This window comes from Haliotis rubra, unplaced genomic scaffold (assembly GCF_003918875.1).
Source record: "Haliotis rubra isolate DU_JTF1 unplaced genomic scaffold, ASM391887v1 Scf1816, whole genome shotgun sequence".
NCBI classification, from domain to species: Eukaryota; Metazoa; Mollusca; class Gastropoda; order Lepetellida; family Haliotidae; genus Haliotis; species Haliotis rubra.
The window spans coordinates 68,519-94,619 of NW_025765799.1; the positions used below are offsets into that span (position 1 = coordinate 68,519).

At 41.5% G+C, this 26,101-nt stretch overlaps 1 protein-coding gene across 2 annotated transcripts; it reads left to right on the forward strand.

Moving 5' to 3' along the window:
- Positions 1 to 1,899: 1,899 nt before the first annotated feature.
- On the forward strand, positions 1,900 to 14,267 carry LOC124273548. 2 transcript variants are annotated; one of them, XM_046708829.1, is made up of 5 exons: positions 1,900 to 2,016; positions 9,926 to 10,012; positions 10,965 to 11,051; positions 11,492 to 11,543; positions 13,977 to 14,267. In XM_046708829.1, exons 1-5 carry the CDS (start codon positions 1,947 to 1,949, stop codon positions 13,984 to 13,986), a joined length of 306 nt encoding a protein of 101 aa, XP_046564785.1. In that variant the 5' UTR covers positions 1,900 to 1,946; the 3' UTR covers positions 13,987 to 14,267. The 2 variants fall into 2 exon arrangements, 1 of the variants encoding a protein (XP_046564785.1); XR_006897683.1 differs by lacking the exon at positions 1,900 to 2,016 and adding an exon at positions 6,936 to 7,016.
- The last annotated feature ends 11,834 nt before the right edge of the window (positions 14,268 to 26,101 follow it).

The window sequence follows — 26,101 nt, forward strand, 5'->3', positions numbered from 1 at the left end:
CCTCTCTCTGGACCAAGGTTCTGGAACGCCACATGAGCCACTCTCTGGTTCAGGCCTATTCCACACCATACCATGATGCTTGCACCTCCCCATGAGCCTCTTTCCATAACACACTGGTCTGAGTAACGCTGACCACGTCGTCGCCATATTTTTGTTCTGCCATCTGCAGTTGATACGCAGTACCGACTCTCGTGTGTGAACAGAACAGTTCGATCATTTGTAGTGTTGGTGGCTCGGAGACGTTGCTGCGGCCTGTAGATGGTCCAAACGTTGACCTGGTAGTGATTGGCAATGGCTTGTGCAGTGTGGCCAGCTTCAAGTCTTCCTAGCGCATGGTTCTTCTGAGCTGCCGTGAGTCGCGGCATCCTGCTGACGTTGTAATGTGAATGTTTCCAATAGGTTTGTGGGTGCATTTAATAGGGCTGGTCCTTGTGAACAGCACGTGCAGCATGAGTTGCATGCAAAACATGGAGAACACCGTACCATCTCCGAGATCAGGTTGCGTTTTTGAGACCATTTCCTGGGTTCCATTCTGAGTTTGGGAAGGAACGTCTTTGCTCAGGTAAAGTTGGAGATGTTGTCAAAAACATTAAATGGGGTTACAGTTATCCGTTTCTGCGAAGGAAAATTCCCAACTGGCGTTTCTTTTGCGGCTTAGTATATGATCTCGAGACAGAGAAGAATAGAAGGCCTCTTTCGGGGGCAAACTGATCTCCATTAATCTATTATGTGAATCAAAGTATTCGTAGGGGTACACCTGTTTTCCCACATGCGGTGGCAAATGATTGAGGTAAAGGTACTGCCTCATATGGTGGAACTTTGATGGTGCTTTTTTAGCGAGGTTGCTGACTAACTTTTCCAAACTCGAACTCATAAATTGGAAGCTATCAATGAAGTTAATACAACCTAGAGATATACAATTCATTTTCTTGCGTTTAATTTCCCTGTGGCCTGCATGATTAGATGACCGTCAAAGCCCCTGAAGTTGTGAAAGACCACTGGAATCCTTCCCGTGAAGTTGAAATTAATGTTACAAGTACTATGGGCTGCCCCTCGAAATTGCCCTGTCATGTGACAGTGGTCATTCACACGGAACGTGTGTTGTACAACAAACGTGCTTTATGAGCTTTCCAGTAGAACAGGACTTAGGATCATTAGACCAGCCTGATATAGGAAAGGGAGGAGAGTTAATGTTCTCTTTGAAGATTTTGCAAAGGCGTTCGATTCGGTTTGTACAGATAAATTATGGAATATTTCACTTAGACATGGTATAAGTTGTAAAATGAAAATAAAAAATATATTACTTAGCATATATGATAATATAAAGATATGTGTCAGAAATAGTAATGATTTGTCAGACACTTTTACCAGTCAACTTGGTGTCAGACAAGAATGCATCCTGAGCCATATTTTCTTTTCCGTTCTAATTAATGAATTCACTATTTGCGGTCGACATCATATTCTTCTATAGTAGAATAGGTGGTTTACAGTCATGGATAAATGAATTAGAAAATTATTGCAATGATTATAAATTGACTGAAAAAAAGTTGTTTTCAAAAATGAAGCAAAATTGGCAAAAGGTGAAAAATGATATTACAAAGGCGATGTGATTGAAACAAGTAATTCATATACAAGTAAATATGTAGGTGTTAATTTTACAAACCATCTTTCATGGTCCATGCATACAACTCAAGCCTCATTGCAAGCTACAAAGATTTTAATAGGCATTATGAAATATATAAAAGCACTTGGTGACTTATCATCCAACTCCTTTTACAGATTATTTATGCTTAAATATGCCCAATACCTTTGTATGAGATCTGGGGAATCAAAGATTTCGATGCCATAGAAAACATTCATTTATATGCATTCGTGACCAACTCACCGAGACAAGCCGAAAAAAGACGAGTGGTGACGAATGTACGGAAAGGGGCGAAGCTGACGTCATGCGCCCAGAGCTCAATTTTCATTCGTCTCGGATTGGGAAGACTGAGCTGGTCACGATGGCTGATAAGGGTAGGTTGAAACGATGTAATCTGGTTATGTCCATCTCAGTGAATATATGTAACTAAAAGAACCAACATGTATGGATTAATACTGTGTGTACTCAAAAGAGTATTTAAGAAATTGATTTAATACGCTCCGTAAAAGCCTGGCTTTGTATCGTATTCAAGCTACACAACTAACAATGCATGTATTATGCATTAGGCAGGGCCAGATCACTAACGAAACAACGAGTTCACGAGCCTACGCAACAGATGTTTCAAGCGCCATACTATGGAATACTGTAAAAGCCTACGCAACAGATGTTTCAAGCGCCATACTATGGAATACTGTAAAAGGGCAATTTTTGTCTTAGCAATGTTTCATGTTACCCACACCAAAATAAGAAATCGGTGCGATTCTTATTTATTACAGAAAACTGACAAAAGAAACGCTCTGCCATTACGGCAGTTGCGAATCTTTTCCGGGTATTCGTGAATTCTCTTGGGGTTCCTACACACGTGGTTTAAGCTGCTGATCACTCCTGTATCGAAATTCAGTTATATTCAGAAGCTAAATCATACTACGGGGTCGTGCTTCTTGTTATTGATGAATTAGGTGAAAATCGCTATACGTGAATCTAATGTACTATTTTGATATATTGACGTGTCAATAACATGCGACTGTAACTTGTAAATTACAATTATCAAGACAAAAATTATCAAGACAAAATAATCCATTTTTCAAAGAACGTTAACTGTTTGTTCGGTCATTATGAGACATTTAAAACTCCTTACATCATCAGTCACTGAAAGTACAGTGAGTGTATCCTCATATATCTGTCATTCTGTCAAAGAAACAAAATAGTGTCTACTCCAGCCTCATTGATTCCACCTCTGGCAAGAGTAACAGGGCATTGTCAATTATCATAAAAGCCCAATCTCTGTTGTTGTGGTGAATTACGCAGTGGCAAGGCATGACCACGCCTCCTCCTTTCTCTGCGGGTGCAGGCCAAGGGGGAAACTTGGAACAGGTTCTCCAGCTGGCCCAGTAAACACACTGCCACTCATTTGCCCGAATGACCCTGCAAGACCTCTTTGCACATGACCAATGGGTAGACCAGCTACATCTTTAAGTACGAGATATCGCTTCACATCTGTAACCAAATTATGCATGTCTATATGAAAACTTTCAATTGAGGGTATCTAAACCAGACAAGCATTTCGGTCATGACTATTTGTATATTCCCTGTCCCCTGCGATGCAAGTCACCAGGTCTGCTGATGGGGGTCTAATTTTAAATTCATGATAGCTCTTGACCACAGTGTTTTCAAGTCTGATGGGCTGCCTTGAAGGGTGCATGACAAGATGATGGTTCGTCAGTCTTGTCTTGCTGGTTATGATGATGACCCCACAGGAGTAACCTGGATACAAAGGAAGAGTGCTTGACTAACATCAAAGAACGGAAATATTTATGTGTTTAGGCATATTTATCTTACCATGGCAAACCGATTAACGACAACTCATATTAAATTCTTAGTGAAATGACTAAAAAATTGATTTATGTTTAAATGCATTGTCATGAGAAGTTGAGATACGTTTCAAACATGCAGTCTTTGGGTGATGTATTACTTGTAAAACTTACTTTGACAATATATAATGTCGACATGTACATTTATGGAATATGTTTGAATGTCAAGGTAAAAAGTACTCATCAACAAATCTTTGTAAATAATAAAAGACACACTTGTAGTCAGAACAACATAATACACTATACGTTTCTGTTAGAAATAAATATTAGTGAGAAACTATGTGATGTTTTTCTTAGTGAAGGATCTATGCTTTCAGTGTAATATGCCTAGTATGATTCTCACACGAAGGACACATGAATTGATCATCAGCTTAAACATTGGGATGAGTTGAGCAGCGCGAATGTATCCATCCCTTACAAGAAGAACCACATTCCACCCAAACGTGACCTCATTCAAGATCCTGATCCTCAATCCACGACATGTGACAACCCATAAAGATGACATCTCCTCCTTTGCTTCACTCACAGCTGAAGTAGCCACTGGTTTCACTCTGACTGAAGCCTTCTTCTATCCAACTGACTTTCCCACGGCAGGAGCAGCTCCTTGCAGCATAAACATACCCTTTGCCATTTTCTCTTGTTCGGCAAACTGTCAAATTTTCTGAAGAATCTGGAAACGCATGGCCTTGATGCGTTCATCTGACGTTACATTGTGAGGCATATTATCAAAAACATGGGTTCTCATACGCAGAGAAATCTGCTTGGTGTGTGTCAGTACAAGAGATTCTTGCAGAATTTGTGATACTGACAACGTACCAACATCAAAGAACGATTCTTCATCATCATCCTCAGTCATATCGAACGATGTAGCGGCACGAGCAAGGAGTTCCAGTCCAGATATGTCCGCAGTGGTTGAGGTCGCATCGCATCGGATACCGGTAGTCTTCTATGCATGACTTGTCATAAAAGTTTCTTGTAAGTGTCAACACATGGAGACAACCCAACTACATCATATTCCTCCTGGATACGTTTCTGGTATCTTGAGGCCATCGCAGCACCTGTGTTCTCATCCGATGCTTTGGGTGTTTGGGCTACAGTGGTCGCGTTGGAGCTAGGTCCTTGATGGTTCTCACAGACTGCAAATTTGAGTCCGGGTTTCACATGATCCAAGGAGATGACAGAGCTGTCAACCGGGAAGATGACAGAAGATCGGAAACTGTTAATGGCAGTGAGGACATTATGGATTAAGAGAAAAGCCTCCTGCAATTTCTCAGTAAATGTTTCTTTCAATGGGCATATCTGAGTGCCCTCGACTGTGTGCCCCTGGTCAGTTGATGATGTATCTGGCGATGAGAAAGTCTCTGCAGTCATTACACTATCTATCGGTTTTATTTTAGATATTTTAGCCCAACTAACTCTTCAAGGGGTACCTCATTTTCTGGGATGAACACTATGTGAATTCCTTTCAAGGAATAGCAGGGTGATTGCAGTCATACGCAGTATGCGAAATAGCCACTGGCCCGATATCCCATGGCTCGTAAACATCCAGTCGATCAGGTAAATCTCCACAGTCACTCGCCCTGACTGGCTATTGAATTTTCATGAGGTCATTTTGTATATATATCACTCTCTACGACTTGTTAATCTATAATACACTTTTAAATCATCCAATATTATGGCCTGATAACAATGTTCATCATATAAGCAGCTTAATTATGAAACACGCGTCATGCCGACAATATCTTATTCACATCCATTTTTTCAATCTTTTGCTTAGTTTCTACACTCAAATTTCAGGCTAGTGAATTATTTTGTGGGCTAGTAACTTTCAGGCAAAGCCAGCCTGACTGGCTAGCAAAATTTGGAAACTATTTCGCACACTGGTCATACCCCGGTCTGTTATCTTTAAATGGCGTTAGCGTATTTTCCTTTATGACTATGTACAAAATCTAAAATCTCGCATGGGTTCAAGCCCATCCCCTGAGAAGTCATTTCCTATAATTTGCCTCACTTGAGTTGAAGAAAGGCATAGGGCCATTTTTCTTTATTTCTACATCTCCAGACAACCTACTTTGCAGAAAACCATATGATAGTGGGTTATACATTTCCGCCGCCTTTCTGGTGGATAACTTTTAGTTTTTACGGCTCACAAGGCTCACCCTCTGATGTCTAGGAGTTGTTGGGGAACTGGTTTGCTTGGCTTTATACTTTTGCGTGATGCTTTGGGCCTTCTTTACAGAGGGGACACTTTTTCCTGGGGCCTACTTTTGCATAATCTACGTCTCCCCATGGTAAATTATATGAAACATTAACGTCAACTGTCATACTACACAGAATGACTGTCAGGCGTTCTGAACTATCATACCCAAGAAGATCCCTGTTAGAATTGATCTTCAGTAACCCATGCCCATGGGCTAGCGTTTGAAACATCATCTCAATATCATCTTAAGACTTAAATGAAGATTTCTAAAATGTTTGGTTGCTGATTTACCTTTTAGCAATTAAAAGTTAGAGGTAAGCCCTTGACCTATTATAAATACATATCATGTTTAAAATATGACTATTCTTAATTCATATAATGCTGGTCAATATATCATTGCCGATTCATGTAAACAATTGCGACAGTTTTCATTATTTCCTGTTAAAGTTGAAATATACTCAAACCAGCATAATCTTTTACAATTCAAAATACCATTATACTCATAGAAACGAATATGGGAACACCTGAAAGTAAAGGTGTTCCCTTATTCTTCTTCCGGAATTTCACCCACAGTGCAATACAAAGATTGTGAAGAAGCCTGGAAAGAATAAAGGAACACCAGTACCTTCAGGTGTTCCCTTATTCGTTTCCATGAGCATAATGCTATTTTGAATTGTAAAGATTATGCTAGTTTAGTGGCTGCTTTTGCCCATCTAACTGTATACTGTACCTGCACTGTATATGTATGCTGTACCTCTGTTTGTACCATACAAAAATTATTAAAGTTTCTTAAAAGGAAGAACTAGTTGAACAAGCGTTGTCATGCTGGTCCCTGCCACCTTTACTGGCCTACTCTTCTATACAGCAAATTACAAAACGCGTGAAATGAAGATCAACAAGTTTTACGTATCTACTTTGTGCACACCACATCCTACCTAGACCCTAAAGAAAGTATATGTTATAAATAAAGGGGAACCGACGTAACTTCGTAAAAGTATTTACGTTATTTCAACAGGTATTAACATTTTTCGGCAGTTGAAAGTTTTGAGATGATCCCAGTATTCTGGTGATCCGGAACTGACTTAACCACGTGGTCCCACAAATTGCTTGTTTCTGTGTGAAATGGATTGTTAGCAAGTTAGCAAGTTGATTCTATTCTTATTTGAGACGGGACGTCCTGAATGAGTTACCTAATCCTGGCGGGCCAAAGACAGGTGACAGGTAGACACGCTGATAGGTACCCTCGTTACTGAGCGCGCAAGTAAACTCAGATCAAGTGAATACATCACCTTGAAGAACACAGGTACGGCTTTAAAATACCACAATGCGTGTAGAAATCCATTGAGGTTTACTGTTTCTAGCTGTTCCGTGATCCGGAATACCCTTACGTCTGAACTTTGATCGAAATGGTGATAGCATTCAACTGCCATGAGTGACGCATTGTGCTTGCTTTGTATGTAACCGTGGCATGTACGACAAAATTTATGAAAAACTAAACGCTATTGTGCAAGCTTTGTAGTTCCTGACCCTGAGAGTGGGAACGAATGCCGAATGGCATTCAACCCGTAAACTTGTACCCTTGTACTTTACTGTAAAATTTTAATTTCCAAATATATTCTATGTTAATTTGATAAGATCCTGAAATGCCATTTATATTCATAGCTTTCTGGCATAGGTATTGTTTATAATGGCCAGATGGGTACACAAGGTCCTGTTGTTTGATTTCATTTTGAAAGAATCTCGCTCACTGAGTATGTGAAATCGCTGAATTTGTGTACTGTGGATTTGTGGGTTCGAAACCCGGGTGGGACTCACCTCCAAATGTATTAGAATTTGTAAGATAGTTTGATATTTACTGAGAAAGTGTAATCCTAAATGGTCTTTTAGATTAGAAATTACTGTGACAAAAAGTCTCCTTTTAACCAGCAAAATAGACCACCAACCAAAGTCTGTACTATTGAAAAATATATTGAATAAACAATAAAGGTTACAATGAATGGAGGTACAGTTTTCTAATACAATACAATTGAGTCACAAAATCTAAAATGTTAACTCTAGAAAGGATTGATATATCTGGTAAAGAACGGATGTAATGGTTGAAGATTGTTGACGGCCGTTGAGAGATCAATGTAGCCGAGTGGTAGATCTCTTGAGTGGCGAAACGTCGATGTTAGCAGGCAGACGAGCATAAATCCAATGTAGCATTCCATCCGTACATCTCAACAACCAACCCGTATATACCTGTCATACTATTCTAGACCATTCCAGTAAAATCCACGCCAAGCTACAACCATTTAGAAATTACGGTAATCCGACTGTCTTCCGTCGGAAGCAGAACAAAAGGAAGCATAACAAAGAGGAGGGAAAATCTGAGCGCAACTCCTCAGCTTACTCTCTATACTACAGGTGAAATTACATAGCCTAAGTTCAAGATGCGCGATCAAACACACATAGTGCTTTAAACTCTTGTGACCCATTATAACTACAAGTAATTAATGTGACATTTTAATTAACAAAACACATCCTATTAACAATATAACATACATGTTCTGTGTTATATGTCCTATTAAAACTGTTGTTTACGTTGCTACATGTTATCCTGGAAATCGTTATGTACAAGATTTGTGAAAGACAAACGAGCACAGACGTGTTGTAATAACGACGTTAAAGTTAGAGATACATTCGACGGTAAACTCCCAAAACTTAGACAGCCACGCTTCGCAGTGACCCGGAATACCCGTACGCACTGAACTTTGATCGAAATAGTGATAGCAGTCAATGGTGCACTGAAATATGAGTGACGCGTTGTGCTTGCTGTGTAGGTAACCGTGGAATGTACGACAAAATGAATAAAAAACTAAATGCTAATATGCAAGCCTTTTACTGCCTCACCCTGAGAGTGTGGCGTCGAATGCCGAATGAGATTCAACCATCAAACAACTAAGATTTGTACTTTTCTGAGAAAGTATAATTTCCAACAATATATAGTGTATGTTAATTTGACAACATTCTAAAAATGCATTGTATATTCATAGCTTTCGGGCACAAGTCAAAACATTGATTACAATAACTGTCTCGTTTCCTGCTGACTGGGTTCCGTCCTATTGCGCAACTTAGTGCAATAACCAGTCCAGAAGTTTTAGACCAATTCATTCAACTAGATACATAAATATTAATCAATATTATTTGATACATCTAAGCACTTGTATATTGCAACACTAAGCTCCTTCTGATCTTTTCAAACACGTCGTGCAGCGTGCTCTGTCGTACAGCAGGCTCTGACAAACGGAAATCGTGGAAATCTCAAAACAAGGCTCTGCCGCTAGAAAGGTTTGGCGGTCTGGTACTGACTTGATATCATATCAATCCCATTGTGCGTTACAAAACTACACTGAATAAGCGCAAAGAAACACATATCAGGTATAACCAGTGAGCCCGATGACTTGTGAATCATTTTTACGACCTCATCAAACAGGGGGCAGTCTGTGACGTCTTAGTTAAGGTCATGCTGCCTACAGCTCGAAATAAAATATAGAAATACGATGTTATTAAAGTTTAAAATTAAAATTAATTTGTAAATACCATTTTCCTATGAAACAATGAATTGAAATGCACTGTAACCATAGTTGTTTGTGATGTCTCTTTTCACTTTCACACGAGAAAATTCGGATCGGCTGAAAAGTAAGTCATTGTCTGAATAGGTAAATGAGACTTATGTTTCGGTTTGCGGTATCGTTTTTCATGGTCAGGGTACACAAAGCTCCCTGTTGTTTGATTTAATTTTGAAAAAATGTGGGTGAGATTGCTGAATTTGTATACTGTGGATTGTTCCCTCTCTCTGAGAATGTGGGTTCGAAACCCGAATTGGACTTACCTCAAATGTATTAGGAGTTGTAAGATAGTTTGATATGTATTGAGAATGTGTAGTCCAAATATAACACATATGTTCTATTAATATGTTCTGTGTTCAATGTTTTATTAAAACTGTTGTTACGTTGCTTCGTGTCGACTTCCAAACCGAAACAATAAGTTATCCTGGAAGTCGTTATGTACAAGATTTGTGGAAGACATACAGCAAAGACGTGTTGCAATAACGACCTTTAAAGGTTAACGATACATTCGACCACTGTCTCAATATTTCCAGAAAGAAAGAAATACAACACAAAATGTATGAACCTGGCCATGCACGATCAAACTTGTTTTCTGTTGCAGCGACACGTGGAACAGGAAGAGACAAAGTGGGCGACATTCCTCCATCTCCAGGTCCCCAAGGTCCAAGCCCGCTAGATGGACGAGTGTGTATGTGAATATTTCCCCATCATGAGTGTCGTGACTTGTTTTCAGAGAAGGGAGAATTTGTATTCATATTATTTGTGTTTTTCAGCGCCAGTTAACAAACCTGCTTTCAAATGACGAAACGGAGTCAGCAGTCTTCATTTCAGTTTCTCGGTGTTAATGTACGTCGCAGTGACCCGGAATACCTATGATCCGGAATACCCTTACGTACTGAACTTTGATCGAAATAGTGATAGCAGTCAATGGTGCACTGGAAATATGAGTGACGTATTGTGCTTGCTTTGTAGGTAACCGTGGTGTGTACGACAAAATGAATGAAAAACTAAATGCTAATGTGCAGGTCTTTTAGTGCCTCATCCTGAGAGTGTGGGATCGAATGCCGTGTGGAATTCAACCTTCAAGCTACTAAAATTTGTACTTTACTGAGAAAGTATAGTTCTAAAATGCATTGTGTATTCATCGCTTTAGGGCATTGGTATCGTTTTTTCATAGTCAGATGGGTACACAAAGCACGTTGTCTGGGCTACCTGTTGTTACACTTTATTTTTGGAACAAATATCGGTCACTGTGTGTGTGAGATGGCTGAATTTGTGTACTGTGGATTTGTTCCCTCTCTGTGAGAATGTGGGTTCCAAAACCCGGATGGGACTCACCTCCAAATTTGTTAGAATTTGTAAGATAGTTTGATATTTATTGAAAAAGTGTAACCCTAAATATAACATGTATGTTCTGTGTTCTATGTTCTATTACAACTGATGTTACGTTGCTACGTGTTATCCTGGAAGTCGTTATGTACAAGATTTGTGGAAGACATACAGCAAAGACGTGTTGCAATAACGACCTTTAAAGGTTAAAGATACATTCGACCACTGTCTCAATATTTTCAGAAAGAAAGGAATACAGCACAAAATGTATGAACCTGGCCATGCACGATCAAACTTGTTTTCTGTTGCAGTGGAATGTGGAACAGGAAGAGACAAAGTGGTCGACTTTCCTCCATCTTCAGGTCCGCAAGATCCAAGCCCGCCAGGAGGAGTAGTGTGTATGTGAATATTTCCCCATCATGAGTGTCGTGACTTGTTTCAGAGAAGGAGAATTGTATTCATATTTTTTATGTTTTTCAGCGCCAGTTAACAAACCTGCTTTCAAATGACGGAACTGAGTCAACCATTCTCCGAATACGTCTTCATTTGAGTTTTTCGGTGTTAATGTACGTCGCAGTGACCCGGAATACCTATGATCCGGAATAACCCTTACGTACTGAACTTTGATCGAAGTAGTGATAGCAGTCAATGGTGCACTGAAATATGAGTGACGTATTGTGCTTTGCTTTGTAGGTAACCGTGGTGTGTACGACAAAATGAATGAAAAACTAAATGCTAATGTGCAGGCCTTTTAGTGCCTCACCCTGAGAGTGCGGGATTGAATGCACATTGTATATGAACCTGTCCATGCACGATCACAATGTTTTTTCTGTTGCAGCTTCATGTGGATATGGAAGGGGCAAAATTGAAGCTTATTCCACATTCAAAACGTATGTAAATATATCCCCATCATTAAGAATATAATCTTAACGAAACATATCTCCTTTATTTTAGATATACTCTCCCAAATAAGAAACGCATTTAGGAATTTCAACGAGTATTTTTATGTTTATTTTGGAAACATCTTGTAGGCTTTATGGAGTCAATGAAATATAGCGAAATTGCACACTGGGACTGCAGACTTATCCGTCTTTGGCACAAACTCGAGGAAAGTCAGTTTGAGTGTCACATGGAGACGTGTGGTGGCGCTGAAGTCAAAACCTCGTGTGACCACCGTGGGCATCCAGACCTACACGGCATCGCCTCGGCATCGAACGAATAAGTCTCAGAATCTCGTGTTGCCCAATCGCAGCCCACTCTGCCTGTAGTGCCTGTGCGAGTTGCTGAAGTGTCTGGGGCTGAGGGTTACGGCGTCGCACCCGTCTGTCCAGGGCATCCTACAGATGTTTGATCGGGTTTAAGTCCGGTGATCTTGAGGGCCAGGGGAGCACATTGATGTTGTGGTTCTGGAGGAAGTCTCTAGTGTGACGTGCTGTGTGGGGCCTGGCATTGTCCTGTTGAAACAACTCCCTATGGAAGGAGGTGTGGGCGTAGGATTTCCTCACAGTACCCCCGTTGAGCTGCCGGTTTGCCCTGGATCATCACCAAATCACCTTCCGTAGGAGAAGTGAAACGTTCACGTCGACGTCTGTACACCCGCATTCTTCCATCGCGTCGTTCCAATAGAAATCGTGATTCATCACTGAACCAGATTCTACGCCAATTCGGTAGGTTCCAGGCCTGAACGTTGGTGCACCATTGAACTCGATGTCGACGATGTTGTTGTCGAAGCACAGGGCCAAAATAAGGTCTTCTGGCACGTAAACCAGCCTCTCTCAACCTGTTCCTGACGGTCTGTGCAGAAAGCCTCCTCAATCCGGGTATTTGTCGAGCGGTACTGGTCACCGTAGCTGTTCGATTACGCAGGTGATGTACCCGGATGTAGCGATCCTGCGCCGCAGTGGTCGCTCGAGGTCGCCCACTACGAGGGGCATCTGCTACCGCATTCTGCCGGCGATATCTCTCCCAGAGCCGTGAAATGGTGCTTTGGTGAACATTCATGCGTCGGGCAACTGCACGTTGAGACTGGCCAGCTTCAAGCAAACCAATGGTGATATGACGGTTGGCTTCACTTAGACGTGGCATTTTGCGTTCGTCAACAATATTCCAAATACAGTGAATAATCGACAGACAGCGATCAACCTTTTATACCCATCATTGAGACCATCTGATCCCCAACTTTCACGTGCATTGCATGTGAATTGTGTATTCTGTGACACTACACGCCGAAATTGAAAAACATGCTGTTAAATACGGGTATTTTACGGATGGTGTGTTTTGTTGTGATGTTTCAAAAACATAAACACCATAGGACTCATAAACAGAGCAAAACCTTTTGTAAAATGAATCACGTTTTAATTCATTGCTACATAAAATTGCTATTTTCATGATGCGTTTCTTTTTGGGAGAGTATATTTACCCAAACATTGGATCAAAGTCATCAAAGATACAAATCAAAAGATAGAATGAATAACACTCAATGTAATACTCTCACACAAATAATACTCAACTCAGCTGACTGTAAATTCATTTATAGACTCAGCTATGTGAACGTCAAGGAATCTCTCTCTATAATCTCCAGCTGAAACGGGAAACCAAACTTAACATTACTCTAGCAGATGATTATCTTCATGACTGCTTTGCATTGATAAATAAAACTACCATAGAAGATAAAGTCAGGAATTTTCAGTATAAACTGATTCACCGAATAGTTACAACTAAGTCATTTCTGTTTAAGATAGGTATCAGTGATGATAATGTCTGTACCTCTGCAATAATGAAGCAGACACTTTAGAACATTTATTGTATTTCTGTGAAAACAAATACCAAACACATTCTTTCTACATTTGTTGAGAATTGGTATCAATACAAGACCAGTCGTAATCTAAATACAAATGTTGAACATTTCCTGCTGGGAGACCCGGAGGCACCTGATTAACCATCTTTTTATCACTATCAAGAAATACATTATCAAAACAAGATACAACTTTACTGAAATAACCAAATGATATATTTCATAAAATATCATTTCAAACTAGAAAAAATATTTTCGGCGAATAAGATGAAACATTTCGTATAAAATGGACTTCTCTGTTCCCTTGTGCGTAAAACCCTTCTGCACCCTGTGTCTGTACAGCTATCTTTTCCTTTCTACTCTCTTCTTGTCTGTCAGCACGTTTAATTTCACGGAAATCAAACTTTTATTTGTATCTCTTTGATTCAATAAAATTTAAAAAAATAATAATAATCAATTCCTCATCATTTGTGTGTTGGCTTGTTTCTGAGATGGGAGAATTATATTAATATATATTTATATATTTCAGCGACAAGTAACAAACCTTTCAAATGACGAAGCTGAGTCAGCAGTTTTCCGAAGACTTCTTCATCTCAACAAAATAAATGTCAGAACTTAACCTCATATGAGTCTTACTATTAGCAGATATTAAGTTAAGGTGGTCTTCGGATAATGTGAAAGTCCTTGAATCAGCTTGTCACCGTGTATTTTGCTGAAAGCATTAATAATAATAATAATAATATATATATATATTTTACTTTCGTTGTATCAGAACACAGATGCACAAATTGGAGAATTAAAACAGTAGCGTTACCAGTGACTGAATCAGTTTATTATTATTGAGCAGGCTTCGATTTTACAGTAAGTGACTGAGTGAGTGAGTTTACTTTTACGCCGCTTATAGCAATATCCCAACAATATCACACCGAGGGACACCAGAAATGGGCTTCACACATTGTACCCATGTGCAGAATCGAACCCGGCTCTTTGGCATGACGAGCGAACGCTTTAACCACTTGGCTACCTAACACACTCACACCAAAATAAAACAACAAAAACAAAACAAATATTTATTAAGCGCATTTTATCAATGTAATTGCTCAGGTTCTGAGTTCAGATGCGTCATCGGCTACACGAAATGATATGGCGCAGGCATGTGATCATTAGGTGTGGAGCTGGTCCTGGCAGTCTGGCTCGGTTGTCCTCGACAGCTTCAGTTCTTCCATTTCCTCCATCTGAAGCACCACCCTCTGCCACGACATCATCATACAAGAACTTGTATCCAGACTTGCTACAGCACAGCCAGACCATCATACGGGATTAATGCTACGCCAGCACAGCCAGACCATCGTACGGGTATAATGCTACGCCAGCACAGCCAGACCATCGTACGGGTATAATGCTACGCCAGCATGTTTCGCCAGACCATCGTACGGGTATAATGCTACGCCAGCACAGCCAGACCATCGTTCGGGTATAATGCTACATCAGCACAGCCACACCATCGTACGGGATTAATGCTACGCAACCACAGCCAGACCATCGTACGGGTATAATGCTACACCAGCACAGGCAGACGGTGGTTCGGGTATAATGCTACACCCGCAAAGCCAGGCCATCGTACGGGTATAATGCTACACCAGCACAGCCAGACCATCGTACGGGTATAATGCTACGCCAGCACAGCCAGACCGTGGTTCGGGTATAATGCTACCTCAGCACAGCCAGACGGTGGTTCGGGTATAATGCTACACCAGCACAGCCACACCATCGTACGGGTATAATGCTACGCCAGCTCCAGTCAGACCATCGTACGGGTATAATGCTACGCCAGCACAGCCAGACCGTCGTACGGGTATAATGCTACATTAGCACAGTCAGACCGTCGTTCAGGTGTAATCCTACATCCGCACAACCAGACCTTTGGTTCGGGTATAATGCTACACCAGCACACCCAGACCATCGTACGGGTATAATGCTACATTAGCACAGCCACACCGTGGTTCGGGTATAATGCTACACCAGCACAGCTAGACCGTGGTTCAGGTGTAATCCTACATCTGCACAGCCAGGCCGTGGTTCGGGTATAATGCTGCACCAGCACAGCCAGACCGTGGTTCGTATAATGCTACACCAACACAGTCAGATCATGGTTCGGGCATAATGCTACACCAGCACCGCCAGACCATGGCTCGGGTATAATGCTACACCAACACAGTCAGATCATGGTTCGGGCATAATGCTACACCAGCACAGTCAGATCATGGTTCGGGTATACTGCTACACCAGCACAGCCAGACCTTTGTTCGTGTATAATGCTACACCAGCACAGCATGACGGTGGTTGGGTATAATGCTACACCAACACAGCCAGACCGTGGTTCGCATGATGCTATACCAGCACAGCCAGACCGTGGGTCGGGTATAATGTTACACCAGCACAGCAAGACGGTGGTTCTGGAATAATCCTACATCCGCACAACCAAACCTTGGTTCGGGTATAATGCTACACCAGCACAGCCAGACCATCGTACGGGTATAATGCTACATTAGCACAGCCAGACCGTAGTTCGGGTATAATGCTACACCAACACAGCCAGACGGTGGTTCGGGTATAATGCTACACCAGCACAGCCAGACGGTGGTTCGCGTATATTGCTACACCAACACAGCCAGACGGTGGTTCGCATAATACTACACCAGCAGCCACACCGTGGTTTGGGTATAATGCCACACCAGCACAGCCAGACTGGGGTTCGGGTATAATGCTACAGCAACACAGCCAGACGGTGGTTCGGGTATCATGCTACACCAACACAGCCAGACTGGGGTTCGGGTATAATGCTTCATTAGCACAGTCAGACCGTCGTTCAGGTGTAATCCTACATCCGCAACAACCAGACCTTTGGTTCGGGTATAATGCTACACCAGCACACCCAGACCATCGTACGGGTATAATGCTACATTAGCACAGCCACACCGTGGTTCGGGTATAATGCTACACCAGCACAGCCAGACCGTGGTTCAGGTGTAATCCCTACATCTGCACAGCCAGGCCGTGGTTCGGGTATAATGCTGCACCAGCACAACACAGCCAGACCGTGGTTCGGGCATAATGCTACACCAACACAGTCAGATCATGGTTCGGGTATAATGCTACACCAGCACCGCCAGACCATGGTTCGGGTATAATGCTACACCCAACACAGTCAGATCATGGTTCGGGTATAATGCCACACCAGCACCGCCAGACCATGGTTCGGGTATACTGCTACACCAGCACAGCCAGACCTCTGTTCGTGTATAATGCTACACCAGCACAGCATGACGGTGGCTCGGGCATAATGCTACACCAACACAGCCAGACCGTGGTTCGCATGATGCTATACCAGCACAGCCAGGCCGTGGGTCGGGTATAATGTTACACCAGCACAGCAAGACGGTGGTTCTGGCATAATCCTACATCCGCACAACCAAACCTTGGTTCGGGTATAATGCTACACCAGCACACCCTGACCATCGTACGGGTAAAATGCTACATTAGCACAGCCAGACCGTAGTTCGGGTATAATGCCAACACCAACACAGCCAGACGGTGGTTCGGGTATCATGCTACCACCACACAGCCAGACGGTGGTTCGGATATAATACTACACCAGCAGCCACACCGTGGTTTGGGTATAATGCTACACCAGCACAGCCAGACTGGGGTTCGGGTATAATGCTACACCAACACAGCCAGACTGTGGTTCGGGTATAATGCTACACCAGCACAGCCAGACGGTGGTTCGGGTATAATGCTACACCAACACAGCCAGACTGTGGTTCGGGTATAATGCTGCACCATTCGCGACCAACTCGTGTTATTCCGGGACAAGCCGAATAGCGACTCGTGCCCTCTGGAAGGATTTCATATTGGCGCATGAAGAACAGAACTACTTTAAACAGGAACGATAACTCTATTCTTGTTTCATTTCAATGGTACTTAGTATCATACATTGTGTTGCTGTTTATGGTTTTGATGAATTAAACCGTTTTGATACAACTAAAAGGAGAAAAACGTATTTGTTACAGACTTATTCTGACGTTTTATTACCAGATGTTCACCTTATATTTCCAATTATATTTCTAAATAGGGTTCGATAATCACAAATGGGTTTTGTTTTATTAAATATGTAAATAAACATTTATTAAAGCTAAATTAAATCCCAAAGCAGAAACTCAAAAATGACTTTAAAATATGTCTCAAACTGAACATTCGTGTAACCTTGCTGTCATACCCCCAAGTGGAATTTTGAATGAATTCTGTGAAAAATATATGAATGACCACAAAAAAGAGTCAGACTAAAATATTCCTTAAAGATGTGAAATATATGCCCAATGTAAAAGATTAAAGTTGATCAGTTACATGCATATATGTCTAATATTATTGTTTTGAAACTCGTAGCGATTTATAATGACATTTCCTAAAATTGTTGTAAGCGCACTTACAATCTCCATAGCAAGCCCCGCAAGATCGTCAGAAATACCCTCAGTTGGAAACATGAGAGCAGTTATGTTAACAAACGCACGTGCGTGTATTTGAATCTCTCACCGTCAATCGCATTATTCTTATCGAAAATCTCATACCAGGCAGCAAAATCCTGTTAGTGAAGTTCTTTGTACTTTCAATATGACGATATATATATTTTCATGATTTTTAAACGATGACATAATGCCATAAACGATTTTAAGTAACTCGGGATTATTTTTACCAAAGCACCGCAGTCATTTACGCGCGTTCTGATTGGTTTGTCGTATTTTCGCACATAACAAGCATCGAGAGGGGGACGAGTCTTCTTGAGGTTACGGAAAGAGGCGAAAGTGGTGACGAATGATGCTGCACCAACACAGCCACACCGTGGTTCGGGTATAATGCTACACCAACACAGCCAGACGGTGGTTCGGGTATAATGCTACACCAACACAGCCAGACCGTGGTTCGGATATAATGCTACACCAGCACAGCCAGACCGTGGCTCGGGTATAATGTTACACCAGCACAGCCACACCGTGGTTCGGGTATAATGCTACACCAACACAGCCAGACGATGGTTCGGGTATAATGCTACACCAACACAGCCAGACGGTGGTTCGGGTATAATGCTACACCAGCACAGCCAGATGGTGGTTCAGATATGATGCTACACCAGCACAGCCAGACCGTGGTTCGGGTATAATGCTACACCAGCAACAGCCAGGTCGTGGTTCAGATATAATGCTACACCAGCTCAGCCAGACCGTGGTTCGGGTATAATGTTACACTAGCACAGCCAGGCCGTGGTTCGGGCATAATGCTACACCAGCACAGCCACACCGTGGTTCGGGTATAATGCTACACCAACACAGCTACATCGTGGTTCGCATAATAGCAGTCGCCAAGGAAAGATAGGGTAATAAAATGGCTTGCCATAAAGGATGAAGACATATTTTCCAGTTAAGGGGGCATAACTCCGAATTTTATTCGACTTTAGGAGGATGGACATATATGTCCCTCTGGCATCCGGTGAGTTCATAGGTGTATGCTACAAAATGCTGGATAGATCTACGGCTCTTTGACGCACGACAAAATTTTGAACAAAAGGTCTATTTTTAACTGTCGTAGAATTTAGTCTTGAATTTACACAATGCATGTACACAAGCGTAACCTTGATTCGTGGACATAAAGGGAAGCGCGGTGAAAATCATACGTTAGATGCACGATTTCTTTTTGTATACTCACTGATTATTTTTTAATTGATTAAACAAATTAAAAAATGCCTAATATTCCACTCGTGAATGAAACGTTTGTCTACCGAAGCCATTTGCTATCATCACCCATTCGTGTGCACACAAAATATGACGTCACCTTGTTTCGTGGATTATGTAGTCGGTTACTATATGTCACTATGTATGATAGCCCATTGCAGGAAGTATTGACACGTAAGAAAGCAGGCGACGACGAGGTGTGAGAAGGTTGCTGCTAACGGTGTCTTTTTTATTTGACATTTTGTGAAAATATAACTTGGTATTAGTGATCATGGTTATTTATCTCAGTGCTGGACAATTAGATTTAGTGTATTTACGTGTAATGCACAGATTCAGAACATATTTGTCTGCGAGGCGTGGCATTGTGTGTACATCAAAAGTACCGCATCGTGACGCCATGCGAGACTTGCGAGATAGCATGACAAATTACCGCGATCCACGAATCAAGGTTATCAACGAATTTAGGTTACGGTTCTGTAACATAGAAAATTTAATATTCCACACCGTTGGTAGTAGGCCCACTACAGCGCGAACGCAGACCTCGACAAAGCTCACGTTTAGTGATTTAGAGAAACAAATGCACACAAAATCTCTGAGGTCACGATATTATGACGTCACGCTATTGTTGCCCACATGCGCCTGGAAACAAAGCCGCATATACAACAGCGTCAATACCTATCATCTAATATGGGATGTAAGCAAGCTAAGGTTACACCATCAAAGCAAACATTCCCCGAGGGGCACCTGACGGGCAAGATCAACTGCCCTCATGAACTGTACTACGCCAACAGTCAGGTGACACCGTCCACGTCCCACTCTGTCAGGGGACGAGATTCTCCAGCAGCTCAGAGAGGAGGGACTGGTCCCTGTCCACCAGACAAGCGGAGGAGTGGCTTTCTGTGCCCGCCACCTGAGTGTGTTGGTTCCCGCGGCAAACCACCAAGACGTCTGAGCAAATCCCAGTGCGATGCTTTTTACACAGCTGAGAGGAGGGAGACAGAAGGCTGACGCATTCAGATTTTAGCAAGTATGTCATTACCTCAGATGTACGGTGTTGGGGATTGTCTTATTGAATATTGTGATCCGTGCTCAAAAGAGAGACGACATGTAGCCTAACGTTGCATACAATAGTTTCATTAATGCAGATACTGATTTACTTTTTACTTTTGTGCATTCGTCCCAATTGACTGACATGTACCATAGCAATCATCTATTGCAGGTTAGTTGATCAAGTTCAGAGGCAAGAGTTAAAGAATAAAGCACAAAGCTGTGAAAGACGAAAAGAAACGTCGCCTGTTCTTGAAGAAAATGAGGGCGGAGCATCAACTCCAGATGAGGGAGGAGAAACTAAAGAAGCTGGACGAAGAGCGGGCGGAGAAGAAGAAACCATCCAAGAAATAGATGAACGTGCGTGTGGGTGGGGCTAGTATGGGTCGGGGTCGGAGTCCGGTCGGGGATAGGCCAGGGCGTGAAAAAAAAGGATTTAGCACAAAACAATGTGTACATGCACTGTTAGTACTTAAAAAAGATATAACAACTATACCATATTTCTAAACATATCTTTGTTTCCGATCGTTGATGATTGGTCAGGGTGTGAAGGTTTCATTTTGGTAATCTTGTAACTACCCACTATCAAAACAAAAACTCAATATGTACGTGTCCTCTTAGTGCTATAACCATATTGAAAAAAAAACATACCGTATTTATATATCGCTTTGTATTAATTTATGTAACATTGTTCATTTCGAATATATTGTACGGTGTCTAATATCCTCACGAAAGAGGAGTATGTACCTTTTTATAGAATATATATTTATAAACCATTGTGATTCTATTTTGTATTCTAAATAAAATATTTAAACTTTGCATTCAATTTGTTTTTCAGTATGTCATTGTGTATTTGTATATTCCCTTTGGTGAGACATGGATACACCTGTGGTTTTAATGAGATTAACCTTGTTTTAAATGAACTCACACGAGTTTCAGTTGCCATTGTCTTAGCACCGACTGTATACCGAAGTATGTACAAAACATGTCATACTGTCATATTGTTCGACAACATTTGTATGATTTCCATTAATACGGGTGGTTGGTTAGGACGGTAGTTAATGGTCGGTGGGGTAGCCTTGTGGATAAAGCGTTCGCTCGTAACGCTGGTTCGATTCCGACTCCAGTGTGTGAAGCCTATTTCCGGTGTCCCCGCCTTAATATTTCTGGATGTATTCCTAAAAGCGGCGTAGAACTAAACTCTCGCCCACTCACTCACTTGTGATCGTGGAAACCGATATGAACCGATATGAACCGACAATGTCAAGTGGGCCGGTGGCATTGCTGGAATGTTGCTAAAAGCGTCGTAAAACCATACCCACTCACGTGACCAAACCAAGAGAACCAGGCTGCTGCATCAAGTGATATTCAACACGAGGGAATTACAGTACTACAACACTCCAGTTGCGTTGATCGATGCTCATGATGTTGATCACTGGATCCAGTGTCTGGTCCAGACTCGATTATTTACAAACCTCCGTTATATGTCTGAAATATTGTTGGGTGCAACATTAAACAACAAACAAACAACAACATCACTAAAACATATCAAACAACAAGTCCGGGCCGTTATTTTGACTTGTCCATTCTGGAGAGGGGTGTAGGCAATCAAGTTGTTATTTCTCCCGTAGAACCGAGCCATTGATCAGAAACGGAAGGTCACATATCCAGACAGTGAGTGAGTGAGTTTATTTTACGCCGCACTCCAGCAATATTCCAGCTATATGGCGGCGGTCTGTAAATAATCGAGTCTGACCAGACAATCCAGTGATCAACAGCATGAGCATCGATCTGCGCAACTGGGAACCGATGACATGTGGCAACCAAGTCAACTAGACTGACCACCCGATCCCGTTAGTAGCCTCCAGATATCCAGAGAAAATAGCCAAAATGTTGATGTTTTTGTGACCCATTTGCAACTCGCCCAGTCAAGACAACTTAAACGTTAAGTGTTAATTGCTAATATGTGGGTTAAATGAAACTTTCTCCTTATAACAATTGTATCAACATAGGTACATGTATGTACATCGTATTCATTTGTGTTCTGATACAACACCGCCGCGAATAGCTAGAAAACTGCTTATGCGGCGTAAAATAATATATATTCATTCATTTTATATGATACAAACAAACACGAGAACGACACACGTTCAATCTGAATTCATTTAATGATTTTCAGCAAAGTAGATTGTGACATGTTGATGACTGGCCGAAGACAACGTTAAATAATTAACGGTAAATGCTTAAGCCTACACGAGGAAGTCGTGTGTCTCCATGGTAACATGTACAATGTTAAAACGTCGGAAAGCCGCCAACTCCGCCGGGTTTAAGAACGACAGGAACCAAACGAGGAGCTGCAAGATAGAAAAATATACTTTCTCACATCCCTAGAAAAAAACAAACATCATTTTGCGCAGATGCCACATATCCTCCGTGAGGCAAAGCCGCGATAGTCTTTTTCTGATTGAATATTCACATACCAGGTGGTTGCCGTGGAGGTGGTTGTTGCGGGGGTGGTCGGGGTGGAGGGGCCGATTGCTTGTTTCCGATGGGCGCAATGTGTCCTGTAACAGGAAATAATTGAATGTCCAGATGTGAGTGAGTTGGGTTTTAGCAATATTCCAGCAATATCACGGCGTACGACACCAGAAATGGGCTTCAGACATTGTACCCATGTAGACAATCGAACCCGCTGGGCAGATATTTGGCCTGACGAGCGATCAATCTAACCACTGGGCCACCCCACCACATGCACAGTAGACAAAACATTGTTGCTGACTAAGTACGCTACAGTCGCGACTATTTCACATTCTGGGATTTCTTCGAAAGACTGTTTGACCCAGAAAACAAATGAAAAAGGGTTTAATGCATTAGTGAGTGAGTATCGTTTTACGCCGGCTAAAACAAGTCAGACTGTTCATCAGTCAGGGTGATATGAGGTGAAACGGGGTTTTATCCCGGCGTTCTTGATTACCAGCTTGTGTGTGTAGCAGACATGAGCAGCTGTTGCAGCTGCGTCTGAGAACCGTGAAGGTCCGGGTAAGAATTGGTGTCAATTGTGTAGATCGATGCACGTGATGTTCATCACAGGATTGTCTGGTCCAGACTCGATTATTTACAGATCGCCACCATATAGCTGTAATATTGCTGAGTGCGGCGTTAAACAACAAACCAACCAACCAACCAGCTACTTCTGCATAGCTCTATGCCACAGTGTAACAGCCGACCAGTCTTGATGTGTAAAGTCTTGTAAAGTCAATTCAGCTTTGGTGGTAGCTGGTGGAGTCCTTCTCCTGCATGTATATACGTAGATATGTACACGCTATGACCCTTAACCTGTGTACTTCACAGTTGGCGGCCTGTGGGTATGATTGATTTATGTTGATCAGCTGGTACAGACTTACAGGAGGGGTATGTCTCTATCCCTAGACACACATATGGCAGACTTCACGGGCGGCACGTCAGGGCCGATCCCTATCGATCGGCGGGACAGCTTTACTGGATTAATTATTACAGGGGCAAGTGTGTCATATGATTTATACGTAACGAGTGTGAAATTTCGCTCTCGCTCGGGCAAATGTTGTTTGCTTCTCTCGAGGGTAATACGGCTCGGGTGGCACTGCCTCATAGGTTGTACACCAGACCAGGGAGAAGCACGCAACGTATTTATCTTACTTCCATGTTTCATTTGTATTCATTGTTTTAAATTACACCCCGCGATAATTTCCCCTACCGACAGGTCGGGAGATTTGCCGAACTCTGAGATTTGAAATGTCAGCCACGACGGGGAGCAATATTGACTGAAAATGTACTGAATTAATATGAAGTGTGGTTGTATATCAGAGATGTTTAAATAATAAAAAATTTAGTTAGCTTTTCTCGCATTTTCGCTTCATAAACAACACGCAGCAACATAGAACGTTGATAAAATATGTATTGATAACATAAACACAAGGCAAGGTGATACAAGGTGATATGCAGAAGTAACAGTTTTATAAACTCAACTAATAGTATCGCGAAGGTAGATCCCCATGTTTTCCAGTAGAATCTTATGTTATTTGAGAGGCCATAGGGAATGTTGGTGTTCATATGAATTTCACTCTGTCAGATTCTGAAATCATTTGCTTTGTGTTCTGTTTCACCCTTACCAGCAGCTTCCAGTTCCAACATTGAATGACTCGTTAGCATCACTGTATCTTGAGTCTTTGATTATATCGAATGTTTTGCAGTGTGGCGGTGATTTCAGATACCTGTTGAAACTGTCCCTTATATTCTCCAGGGTCGAGGTCTTGTACTGGTCTCCAGTTTTGTCCGAATATCCATGTAAAATGTGAGAATATCTCCGCTAACGCGGCTGCGTTCACATTCTCAAAATTAGGATTTTGGCTCATTTCTTTCAAGCATTCCTTCAAGATCTTTGCCGATGAGTAGTTTGATTTCTTCGTCTGGAATCACTTTAGAACGTTTTTGTGGATTTCCCTCATTAGAATGCGAGGCGCAGCGAAGTGTTTGTTTGTCGCCATTTAATTGACAGATGAAATCCGGTTAACGAATGTTTACATACAAACTGCATCACTTGCATCTCCAATTCCATTAGAATTTACGCCGACCGCAGCCGGTGTCGCTGTATGGAGCTTCAATTCGGCAAACACGAGTTGTTATGGCAGCGGGCAATTTTTTTTCCAGTTGTCACCACCCTTCAGGGAGGGTGACACGGAAATTTGTTAAAACTTCATTGACCAATGAAATTAAAATATTTTACATGAAGGTAATATAAATGCGCATGTGCACACATGATATTTAGGACACTGGTTATGTTTCACCATATGGAAAATAAAAATCCAAGTGCACAAGTGCAAATATCACTTTAGTCAGTTGGCACGTAATGTTCAGTATATCATTACCCAGGTGGTTGAAAATAACTGACATTATAAAAATCACTAGTGCAAATGTCACTTCACGCGCACCAGTGTATAGTTTACGTCATCCGGTCGGCATTGTTGACGTCATTCATATCTCGTTGTGCGTAAGGTCGATGCGAATAGCAAATGTTTTAGAACAATACAATACAATACAATATAGTTTATTAAAGTCTCACCATTTAAACAGCAAAAGTTAAAATACAGCATATTGAATATTAAAAGGTAAAAGTACAAATGCCACCCAAAACGGGTTATGAGAGACCATATTTTACGAAATTAGTGTACATGTACTTTATAACTATGTAAAAGGAGATAAGATGTTGCATATTATTATAAACATAGGCACGATATAAAAATATAAATATAAGGAATTTAAATGATTAAATACACAGTTAAGAAAAGATATTAAGTAGTGGACCGCCCCATAGCCAATAGACCACGAAAACGCATGTCTATCAACACTGAGATCAATAGCGTACCGTCTCACCCACAAATCAGGGATTGTCACTGAATTAGATAGCACGGTCGGTATATACTGCACCGTCACGATAAAACATTAGAACTGGTGATGGTAACGGTAGAATTACATATGTACATTTCATTGACGTAACAAATACTTTTGATGATTGATCATTAAACGTTTAATAGGTGTTCGGGCAACTAGGCCTGTTTACACCTTGCCGTCCTAATGGTTTCCTAAGTTTCTAAAATTTCATAAAGTAGCAAAACTGAGAACTGTTAGAGATTTCACCATTGCCTTACGTTGATTTACATATTTTTGGCAATAGAGTAAATAATATTTTATTTAATACATAAGGATTTTACGGACGTTTCAAGACACTGATTTAACATATTTATGTAATATAATATATATATATATATATATATATATATTTATA

Coding starts and splice junctions, on each gene's coding strand:
- LOC124273548 (XM_046708829.1), top strand. CDS start 1,947: ATGCGCCCAGAGCTCAATTTTCATTCGTCTCGGATTGGGAAGACTGAG. Junction 2,017..9,925: donor GGTCACGATGGCTGATAAGG/GTAGGTTGAAAC, acceptor TTTCTGTTGCAG/CGACACGTGGAACAGGAAGA. Junction 11,052..11,491: donor CCCGCCAGGAGGAGTAGTGT/GTATGTGAATAT, acceptor TTTCTGTTGCAG/CTTCATGTGGATATGGAAGG.